Raw genomic sequence first — 12,057 nt, 5'->3', positions numbered from 1 at the left:
CTTTTAAAAGGACAACTTTTAATTTATGGAAGTTAGTGCAAATGCAAGGCTTCCTTTTGAGCTTCTAGTCTGCCTTTGCTAAAAAAGATAAACGTATTGGTTTGAAATAATGCTGTCAGCCAGCAGCAGATTAGGAGAGAATGTAAGCAACTTATAAGCAGACTCAGATCTAAAATAGTTTGGGTGGAACCTGGGTGGATGGAAGTTCGTGAGATCTAGCCCAGTACTAGTTTGTGCAGACCCAAGAACTTGTGTTCCTTTTAGGCCCCACTCACCCATCGCCCAACATATTGTCACAGATGGAGCGCATACTGACTTCCGAGGAGAGAGCAGGGGAAGACAAGCCTGAATGCGGATGATTGGCATTTGTTCCAAACATACACTGGCCTAGCGCCAGAGCAAATACCCCCAAGTTTATAAATGCACAAGGCACTTTACATTTCAGTGCTCTTGCCAAAGTATCACTTACTGCATCGCTCCCTAAATATAGTTTTAAAAAAAGAGCTATTTCTTATTTTGCTTTGATCAGTAAAATAAACTTTTAAAGATTGTTCTGGGATGGGGTCCAGCTTCTGAGGTAAAGAATGGCTGGATCTCAGGCATGATTCAGTAACAGAGTGTTCAGTAAAATTAGCTTGACAGTTCTCAGGCCTGCTGTTCAATAGCAAGAACTTGACCAAGTTAAAATGGATGATTGTGCTGGCTAGACCAGCGTCGGCTTTTGCTTTTTAACAAATGGAATGTCAAGGATTAAACAGCAAGCCGTATGGAGAGGAGGGGTGTGAAGATGTCTTTGTATTAGGGAAGCAAATTGGGTCCTTCGTTTTGAGATGGGCCCACAGCCCCTCTGGAAAGCCAGCCACCTGGTTGGGTCCAAACTAGGTTTAAGGCCCCTTCTCAGCCTGACCTACCATTGGGAAGCTTTTCTGTGGCTTAGCTTGGGGCTTGGCTTTTCTTTCAGATTTCTTGTCAATATAAAGTTCTGCCATATTTTTTGGCCATGTGTTCTCTTTTGAGATTCTTATGAGGAAATGGGAATGTGACCAAACTCCTCGTGGTAATTCCCATGTTCCATAGTTGGAAACTTGGGTCCCATTTGTTACATGAACTGCTTGGAATTGGCCTGTTTTGTTCTGGTGCCCGAGCATAGTGAGTAGTATTTGTGATACTTGCTATTGCAATTAACAGTCTTGGTGAAGTTACACCTCAATCAGGGATGGGCTTCTGTTTTTAGGGTACTTGTTCCCTACCAGGTTTTTCCTATCTAAATGAATCACTCCCTCCAAGTTCGACTGGCTAGAAGCTACAAGTAATGTTAGTATTTTGACTTGTAATTATTTATGCTTCATTTCACATTTTATTTGACCTTCTAGGACTAAGTAGATTAAAACATTCTTACTGAAGTATACAGACTATACGTTTAAAATTTGTTTATTTACTTACTTACTTACTAGCCAGTTTGAGCCTTTTTTTCTCTTATTCTAAATTGCTTTGGGCTATAATGTTTTCCTCTCACCTCCTACCCCTGCCACTCCATGATGTTTTCCTCTAGGGATCCATGAACTTTAATGTGATCATAGTATCTGCCTGCAGTGACATCTACTAACACAAGCCAAGTTTATTATCAATCCTTGCTGCAGGATTTGGCTTGGGAGCCAACATGAGTAACCCATGCTACAAGTGACCCACACAGACCAAGTAGATTCAACTTGAGAGAAATTAGAAAAACCTTCCCTAACTCTGACCTTTCTTTAACTTGGAACCGTTTATACCAGAATGCTTCTCTCTTTCATTAGAAATTAGTCTGTTTTTAAATAATTGGCACATTGAGGTACACTCAGTAAAATTTTATTAAATACAGTGAAGACCACAGTAACATTCCTCTGATTGAATATTAATGATGATTTAATATTTGTCTTTTCCTGCAGAAATGCTGCTCATGGATTTTCCCTTATTCAAGTGGACAACACAAAGGTCACCATGAAAGAAATCTTGCTTAAGGCAGTGAAGCGAAGAAAAGGATCTCAGAAAATTTCAGGTGAGACTCTGGAAATAGAAGCTCAACTGTTAGTTTAAAATGCTTGGTGGGTGTATACATGTGCGTGTGTGCATGCACACGCATATATATATGTGTGTGTGTGTGTGTGTGTGTGTGAGATGGCTGGCTAGATACTGTTTTAGGTATCATTGCTGGAAGGTTTTGTTAGCAGATTTACAGCAAAAAAGTGATTTTTAAAACTGCCCCTGGGCCCAAGGAAGAGATTGGGTCAGTGGCATATGTGAGAAAAATATGTTCATATTGATTATGGAAGCTCTGTCATTAATAATTTGTGATAAATTAAGGCAAAGCTATTTGAGCTGTTAGTTGGTGTAAAGCTGTCTTGAAAACCAAATCCTAAATTTGAAGGACTGCTTTTAATTTCATGTTTTCACATAATTTTCCATAGGGGAAACTCTCAGTTGCTAGTGTTTGGGGTATGCAATAAAAGAAAAACAATTTTCATTTTTACTAAATGAGGGCAACTGTAAAAAAAAAATTCTTTTTAAGATAATCCACTTGATGTGCACAAATACCTGTTAATCTTTAATTCTTCATTACCCAACTTTGTACAGAAAATAAGCTTATGGTATTAACTATGATATTTAAAGGATATGAGGGAAAAAATATTACCAGTATTGAGAAATAATTATTTTGAGAAATAGCTCTAGGATTTGTCATACCACAGACAACTTTAATATAAATCAACCTCTTTATGACATGTCAAATATCATTGCTTTGTAAATAAATGAGACTTCTTCAACACCTTTGGTTTCATCTTCTAGAGAGGAAAAAAGGCATTACTCAGGTTGAAGAAAATAGTTTTGTGTTCTTTTTAAGGAGAGGCATATAATCTGTTCCAGATTTAATTAGCTATCTTCAGATGAAAGCTGAAGTTTTAATAAAAGTTAGAAGAGATAACACAGTGAAGGACACGGATGAGCTGTCTCAAGGCCATATTCCAGGGGAACGATAAGAGCTGTAAAAAATGGCAGAGGAGAGCAATTGAATGGAGCAGTGAAAATCTGATTCTCATAAAAAAGAGAGAGAGAGAGAGATGCTGGTAGGGGCGGTTGTAGATGAGACCTGCTAGCGTCTGCAAGCAATTTGGATGCTTGCCAGGAGTCATTGTTCACCCTCGGCTGTGGCGGCTCCGTCCAGATGTGCCAACTGCACGTTTCGGCTTTTGCCAGCTGACTGCGCCGTTTGATAACCAGCTCTCTGGATGCCCATCACTGGCCGCAGAGATAGAATTAAATGATGATGATCTTCCCACAAGTTGGGAGAGGAAACAATGCATATAAATCTTGATTTCATCTCAGCATGAGAAGTCTTTATCCATCATCACTCATAATGAACAAGTCGTTAGCTGGGATGAATGGTGTTCTGGTTTTTCCAAACACCTCTTTTGTTCATTTTTTGGGTGACTTTTATCCATTGCATGGGGGTCAAACCTCTTTACATTTAAGGGATGATTGAAGAGGCATAGCCTTTCCTTCCCAGGGGAAAGAAGATTTTGGGGGTTCTAGATGCCAATCTAATAGCATTTAAACAGCTTCAGATATTTAAAGATATTTAATAAGCATTCGTCTTCCATTAAGATCCTATTTTTTTCCTCTTGTTTTGTCCCTAAATCTCTTACAGAGTAGTGCATTTTGTGACACATTCATTATATTCAAAGATAGCGTTATTCTAGGCTGTCCCAAGAGGAGCAGGAACCAGCTTTTTAAACCTTCTTATTAGAAATTCAGCTGTTGCTTATTTTTTTAGACCATGAAACCTTTGTGAAATTGCTGAGGTGCAGCTGAACCAGTGTCTTTCCCTCTGTCTCCAACTATCTCTTTCCAATTGTGTACCTATTTATCTGTGTCCATCTCCAGCAACCACGTTTATCATACACACGGTTATTTATGTTCACCTCTCTGTACATGTCTCTGCCATTTCCACCAGAGACTTTGCTGTAACCAAAACACAGTGATCTACATTATTTATTCCTTTTCATACTAGAGAAGTCATTTGAGATTGATGTATTTACATAAATTACTGTCCATTTCTTAATCCAAATACCTCTATAAAACGAGAAGCTCTTTCTGTTGCCTTATTAAGTCGAGTCTTGTGAAACCAAAGGATCTCCAGTTTGGCAAAGATGTTTATTTAAGGTTAGCTTGGTGAAGACAGTGTATTTTGTGGTTTCAAACTTTGTATTGTGGAGTAGGCTTGTTTGGGAGGGTAATTAATGAAAAGAAGAACATCCTCTTGTCATAGATGGAAACACAGTATGTTTACTTAAAAGAAAAAAAGGCTGTTAATGCTCACAATTGGCTGTGAAATACTTGTACACATTATGACATATGAACCTAGTCATGAACTCAAGAACCTGGTGGAAGGAGATACCAGGCTTGAGACATTCATCTTGCCCTTGCTTAGTGTCTGCCACAGTGACCTGCACAGTCTCTGCAAGAAGGGACCTGCCTTACCCCATGTCCAGGACAGTAGTAGGGCGCTCAGCCCTCTCTTCAAACAGCTTCAGCCTGATGGAGTACAGAACAGCACTTGTCTCTTTACTGCTCCTATTAACTGAAGTGAGAGACGAGATCAAACGACACGTGCCATGTGAAGGCGAGAAGTCTCACTGCTAGTTCATTAGGGGTTAGCTGTCCTAGAACCAGCTTTCAGAAATCCTTTTATAGGCTGACAGGGCACTTGTGCTGCTTACCCACAAACCTCTGACTTCTCTCCTCCTTTTTTTTTTTTTTTCAGACTGACCATACAACTCTCCATTTCATAATAATCATAAACTGAGAACCTAAATTATTTTATTATGAAACCCAGATGTGGGTTTAATGCCTGCCTTAAGGCTTAAACACTCTGTTGCCCTTCCCTCTGGCACTGTGTTCCCAGTTTTCATTTGTAAAAAAATTGGAAGGTGGCAGATATTTGAGCAAAAGAAGTCATCTTTGTTTAGGTAGGTAGGTTTGTCAATGGAAACCCTTAGGGTTGTAAAATATTTTTGCTTGGTATAGATGGACCATCATGACAGGCTCTTGTAACTGATCTAGAATTTTGACTTGCATTATTTGTAATTATCATTGTCATAACTATTTATGAACACTGCAGGGTTTTTTCTATTAATATTCATGTACTGAACTAATCTTTTCTGGTGTGTTCCAGTCAGTTCTCTGCTAAGGCCCATTTTTTTAAAAGCCCATTTTTAAATATCTTTTTTAAAGTTTCTCTGCAGCTTTTCATTTTATTACTGACCCACTTGACATATGGAAGCTACCTGCATTGGCGGAAAGGCCCCATTGTTTAGAAAATTGTAAATGGAGAATCTGATTTGAGAAGAATTAGCTGGAATCTCTTTACTAATTTTTACAATCGGGTGTGTGTGTTTTTGACATAATGAGTAGCCAGTCGGGTTCTATGATTTAGCTGGTAAAATATACTGACCTGTTGTCTAGTGAGTAAAGCTCTTAGCTCATCAAGTCCTCCTTTTGGCAAGTTCACCCTCACAATCAGCTAGTGATCTTCTGAGCTTCTTAGTATTTTGTTGTTGTTCATAGTATTTTGTTGTTGTTTAAAAATGCTGTCTCCCACCAGCCTTTACCAGCCTCCTGAAGCAGGAACACTTAAGAAATGGAGGTAGATACAATTTCAGTTTTACATTGACACAGAAATATAGTTAACTCTTGGTCTACAAAAGAGAGAAGGCTTTGAAGTGGGATTTTCCAAGCAGAATAGTTTTCTGTGTGGCTCTATTTCAATATCTGTTGTCATTTTGAAATGGAGGTGTTTTTCCTTATCATCTGAAAAGTTGAACCAGAAGCATATTAACTTTTTCTTACCCTTCTTTATTCTTGCCTTTTGATAAACAAATTTTTATTCATCTGAAAATACTTTTGAAAAGTTCTTATGGTATTGTTAATAAACCTTATGGCATTCATTTTTGCTTTTCCCTTATAAAATTTCACCTAGATTTTGAAAGATAAATGTTAGCTTTGTCAAGCGGGCTCTCTCTTAACGTCTCTGTTTAGAGTCACAGGCCACCTTATTGCTTGCTGATGTACTGTATTTTCACAAGACACCTAGAGTATCATTAGTGACATTGTCTAGAACACCTCCACATTATTCCTTAAAACAGTGCTAGGTGCAGAAAAGGTGAGCAAAGAGCTACCACAGGGTGCAGGGTTCTGTTCAGAAAAAGGACTAATGATGATATCATTGGATTCTAAAGTTTTATATTAAAGATTCATGTAAAATGTAAATTTTGATCCATAATGTATTTGTATGTTCACTTCTCATGTGTTCTCATGTTGTCAGACCTATGCTTGGGTGCAGGGACACAGTGGGAGGCAGATTTACAAGGCCCTTGCTCAGGAGGAACTTATATTCTAGAAGGAAGGTAAATATGAGGGGCTGAGAGAAAAGAAGATACAACATATAGGATGGTCAGGGAACTCCTCCCCAAGAAATTGACACTTAAATTGTGACCTTCACATTTAAGCTGTGAAGAATTGGCGGGGGGTGGGGGGGTCAGGAGGGCAGTGTCATTCAAAGTAGTGGCTATTAAAGGTTTACTATATTTTTTTAAATTTTTTTTAATTTTTATTTACTTATGATAGTCACACACACAGAGAGAGAGAGAGGCAGAGACACAGGCAGAGGGAGAAGCAGGCTCCATGCACCGGGAGCCCGATGTGGGATTTGATCCCGGGTCTCCAGGATCGCGCCCTGGGCCAAAGGCAGGCGCTAAACCGCTGCGCCACCCAGGGATCCTCCGGTTTACTATATTTTAATATAAAAGAACATTTCAGATTACTGTGTAGTTAATTTACTTAACTTCCTCCCCCCATCCCACCCTCTCAGTTTTACCTCCAGAATATATCAGATCTCAGATCCTCTCAGTTTTACCTCCAGAATATATCCTGAATTTACTCAGTCTTTTCCATCTCGACTGGATGAGTCCAGATCGCCATGACCTCACCCAGACTGTTGAAATAGTGGTTTTTCTGGTTTTCCTGCCTCTACTATTGTTCTCCTCCATTCTGATGTCTACACAGCAGCCAGAGAGATCTTCTTTTTTTTTTTTTTTTTTAAGATTTTATTTATTTATCCATGAGAGAGAGAGAGGGGCAGAGAGAGAAGCAGGCTCCTTGCAGGGAACCCGACGTGGGACTCGATCCCGGGTCTCCAGGACCATGCCCTGGGCTGAAGGCAGCGCTAAACCGCTGAGCCACCCGGGCTGCCCCAGAGATCTTCTAAAGTATAAATCAGATCATATCTGCTCTATACCCTCAGTGACTTTCAGAATAAAATTCAAACTTCTAACTACTGTGAAATACTCTGAGGCTCAAAGAGGGGAAGGGACGTACAGAGAATATGAACACAAAGAAAGAAAAGAATTGGAAAGAAGTGCAGAACTGATCATTGCAATATGGCAGAGAAATATAGACAGACTAGGTGGAGAACCTGGGAAGTCAGTGTGGGGATTTGGAGCCTATAGCCTAACATGGAGCTGCTGTACTTAGTAGTTGGCAGCAGCAGGGCCAATCTCTGACACACTCTCTGCAACAACTCACTTGTAGGCCTTACTTTCATGCCAGATAGACCTAGAAAGTAACATACTAATTAATTAATTATCGGTAATGTTTTAAAGGGGATTTGTGTGTCAGGCGAGGAGTTGGTCTTTCCCCAAGATGTGGTTCCAGTGGGGAAAGAGCTGATTTATTGAGTGCCTTTGTGTGCTTATACATATTACCTCATTTAATCTTCTGATACCCCTAGGAAGTAGTTTTTTTTTTTTGCCTGTCTTACAGACAAGACTTTAGAAAGGTTTGGGGGGCAGCTGGGGTGGCCCAGTGGTTTAAGTGCCACCTTCGGCCCAGGGCGTGATCCTGGAAACGCAGGATCGAGTCCCACATCGGGCTCCCTGCATGGAGCCTGCTTCTCCTTCTGCCTGTGTCTCTAACTTTCTCTCTCCCTGTGTCTCTCATGAATAAATAAATAAAATCTTTAAAAAAAGAAAAGAAAAGAAAGGTTTGGGCGTGGTGCACGTTAGAATTAAGGAACCGTTAAGAACTATATGTATAATCATACACTTACCTCTCTGAGCCTCCCTTTCCTCAGCTCTAAAAGAACTTAAAGTTACCCAAATTTCCACAGTAAGTAAATGGCAGAATTGGAGCACAGGCTTTTTTGACCTCAAAGCCCATACTCTTTTTATTGTACCATGTTGCTTATTAGAACCCTAATGGGAGAACAAATTTAAAATTCTGTAAACAGAAATGTTCATTGATTCTAAGATCTAAATGCACTAGGGAAGTGCAGCATTTAAAGGAACCCTGTGGTGAATCTAGATATAAAGCCAGGAATTCTTTTTGTAATTGCACAGTTTGTCTGTATTGGTGTCAGTTTTAATGTTTTATGTCTAGCTTTCTTAAAGCAACATACACCTGTCCTGAACTGCCCTGTGGAGAAGAGAAGCCCATATGTTTTAGAGGGAGCAAGGTTTCTAACACTCTTCTAACCTGAAATGTTCTCCAAAGGCTAAAATAAGCTAAAGAATCTTCTAGCTATAGAGTTGAAGAGTCTTATTTCTTGTATAATTGTAATGATGGAAAATCCAGTAACCTTTCTTTTATGAAAGTAATTTGTGAGTCAGAGACAGACATGTGGTTTCCTTATGCCATAGCAGGTAATCCTTCAAAAGAAGAAAAAGAAGGTGAAGAAGAAGAGGTAAATAAGACCGTTTAAATGTTCTTAGTCGAAAAGGCAGTAATTTCTGTGGGAAGCTGATCCTTCTCATGAAAGAACAAATAATCATGCTGATGCCACTTATGCATGGGCAGCGGGCAGGGGGTAAGAAATAAAGACCTGATACTTGATATCCACTGACCCAGTGGGAAAATGATAGAGAAAATTAGAGCAGCTAAAGTGCTTAAATGTATAACTCAGAAATGCCCCAGGCAAGAAACTCCAAGTTAAATATTCCTCCTTTCGTCTTCTCTCTGCCTCTTTATCTTGTTGTTTCTTCCCACCTGAGCCTCCCCCTGTCTGAAGTGCTCTGAGGCTCCTGATGGATCTTCTTGAGAATAGAGCAGAGCATGTTAAAGATGGCATTGCAGTCAACTATTTTATCTAGGAAGCCTGGAAATTTAGAGAATTTATGTCAGGCAAAAATCTTTGGGAACCACTTTAGAGACCCAATTATTTTAGAAAGGTGTATGAGCTCTCGCAACCGCCATATCAGAAAAACCTGATATATATCATTCGCCAAAACTACATTTGACCAGCGTTTACTCTTCCTACCAGTCGCTAATCTTTCAGAAGTTCCTTTTCCATCACAAAATCTATTCTTTCACTCCATCTGGGACAGTCACCAACGTGGATTAAATTAAAGCAGAAGCCGAACGAAAGAAAGAGAAAAGACCTATTCACCTGACAGACTCTGTGGTGCTGCAGGAGGCACATGCATTATGGAGTCAGAGGAAGGACCTTCTCTGGGCCACTAGGGACTAGTTCTAGAGCATCACTAATTTATTAAAGCTTTTTAGAAGAAAACTACATTCAGTGTACATACTAACTGTAAGCTGGACCCTGATTTTAGAAATGTTAAGAAGGAGGAAAAAATGCATCTTGGAATTCAGAACTGCAGTATCAGAATGTGCAGTCCTGTACTTACCTCCATGCTTTTCTCAGCTGTGACGTGGAGAGGTTGAGGGAGGAGTCACCCAAGGCACTGTGTGAAGGGGCAAGTGTGCTCTCAAGCTCTGAGTCTGGCTCTGACAGACCCTGTTGACCTCAGCGGTCACTGTCCATTGCTGCCTGCTCTGGGCCAGCACTGTGCTAGAATCAGGTGGAAACCCAGTGAGAAAACAGATTCAGAAAAGGGGCAGTAAAATATGGCAAATTCACAAGGAGAAGTACATAAGCTACTAAAGCAGCATAAATAAGGAAGTACTTAAACTACTGGGAGAGGCAGGGGACTGAGAAAAAATGCTCTGGAGTAAATGATTTGATGATTTTTTTGAAGATTAAATAGATTTTTGCCAGATGGGTGAGAGGAAGGACAGTCCAGGCAGAGACGTTTTGAGATGTAGTGGCAAAACATGGACATCCCAAATTTCCAGAGCAAGAACAGGGCAAAGGATACACTGCAGAAGCTAGGCAGTGTCCAGATCTGACCAGGCCAGACCTGATAATATACTCAAAACTAGAAAAGCTATATTTGTTTACTGGGGGCTAACTTTGCAGCAGATACTTTGTTGGCATCAGGGATTTTGTTGAAGCCAGGAAATGGTCCTTACCCTCCTGGAGCTTACTGTTTAGTTGGGGAGACAAACAAATAGGCAATTACAATGCCGTGCATGTGATCAGTGGAAATAAGTGTAAGGCCTGGGTACACACATCACACATGGTGGGAGGGGAGCCCTAGTCCAGTCTTAGGGGGTCAGGGAGAACTATCCTGAGCAAATCTTCCAGGTGAGCCCTGAAGATGGTAGAAACTGACCAGATGAAGAAGGCTGGGAAAGAGGATTCAGGCTGAAGGAGTGAAGTGAGAGAGCTTGATGCCTTCTGGAAACCCATGTAGTTCCATATAATAAGCAGAAGAGTAATAGTTAACAGGGTGGAGCATGATGAGCCTGAAGTAGTCATTTGTGACCAGGTCATGTTTGTAAACCATGTTGAATTTGAGCTTTATTCTGGTGGCAGAGGGGGAACCATTGAAAGAAGAACAATATAGTCAGAATTTCTTTTAGAAAACACACCATCTTCATGATAAAAATCGATTAGAGGACATAAAACAGGAGGCAGAGACACCCGTGAGGAGGCTCTTGAGGACTCTATCCAACAGATGATGAGCCCTGAATTAAGTCATGGAGAGAAGTGGATGGTACTCAGTACAGGAAGTAGAGAGATGGACACCATATAGTAAAGTCTGATTTCTTTTATTAGAGCTGAATGCACAGTTTGAGGAGAATTAAAATACCTTGAGGCTGCCACCATCTCTGGTATTAATATTAAAACTAAAGGGTGGTAAAAGATAGGCTTTTAAAGATTTCTTTTTAAAAAAATTAAATGCTTGTTGAAAAAAAAATTGAACATTTAGGGAGTCCATGAAGTAAAAAGTAAATGTCTGAAGTTTTCCTCTTACCGTATTTGGTGTGAACCCTTGTTTTTTTTAATTCAGTTCACACATAGATATATGTATCGGCAGGACCCTGTTTTTTGTTTCCGGTTTCTTTAAATCACTATATACCCCAGTGTTTAGCAGTGTCAAATAGAAGACATTCCATAAATGTTTATTAAATGAACTTATAAAAAAATGTGTCCACATAATAATTTTTAAGAAGGATACCATACAGTGTATGATTTTGCATTTGTTTTTCACTGGTTATTGTGTCATAAGCATTCTACTATATTACAGTAACCATCGCAGTTTAATCTTTCTGGTTAAATTTATTTAACTTAGTTCTCTGTTGTTAGACATTTAGATTATTTCCAAATTCCCAGTTTTATACAAAAATATAGTAACAATCTTGTATGAATATTCATTGCACAGTTGTGCTAGTTGTTAAATATAGGATTGCTTGTCAGAGGTTTGCTTGTTTAAAATATTGGGAAAAACAAATGGCCCTTTAAAACGTTTAGACCAGGGCAGCCTGGGTAGCTCAGCGGTTTGGGGCCTGCCTTCGGCCCGGGGCATGATCCTGGGGACCTGGGATCGAGTCCCACATCGGGCTCCCTGCATGAAGCCTGCTTCTCCCTCTGCCGGAGTCTCGGCCTCTCTGTGTCTCTCAGGAATGAATGAATGAATGAATGAATGAATGAATGAATGAATGAATAAATAAATAAATAAATAAATAAATAGTTTAGACCAATTCTTTGACACTCCAAGAATATATGAGAGCAGGATCCCTGGGTGGCGCAGCGGTTTGGCGCCTGCCTTTGGCCCGGGGCGCGATCCTGGAGACCCGGGATCGAATCCCACGTCGGGCTCCCGGTGTATGGAGCCTGCT

The 12,057-nt window shown here is 40.0% G+C and overlaps 1 protein-coding gene across 10 annotated transcripts in view; it reads left to right on the top strand.

The window, feature by feature from the left end:
* The window catches only part of MAPKAP1 (MAPK associated protein 1), a 255,649-nt gene that overhangs the window by 154,440 nt on the left and 89,152 nt on the right, over positions 1-12,057 (top strand). For all 10 annotated transcript variants that reach the window (XM_041723817.1, XM_041723818.1, XM_041723813.1 and 7 more), the window contains one exon: positions 1,929-2,038. In XM_041723817.1, coding sequence (XP_041579751.1) covers positions 1,929-2,038 — 110 coding nt within the window. The remainder of the gene's footprint in view (positions 1-1,928; positions 2,039-12,057) is intronic.

This window comes from Vulpes lagopus, chromosome 12 (assembly GCF_018345385.1).
Source record: "Vulpes lagopus strain Blue_001 chromosome 12, ASM1834538v1, whole genome shotgun sequence".
Taxonomy (NCBI): Eukaryota; Metazoa; Chordata; class Mammalia; order Carnivora; family Canidae; genus Vulpes; species Vulpes lagopus.
The sequence above is the reverse complement of the archived record's forward strand: the minus strand, read 5'-3'. Positions and strand labels throughout refer to the sequence as shown.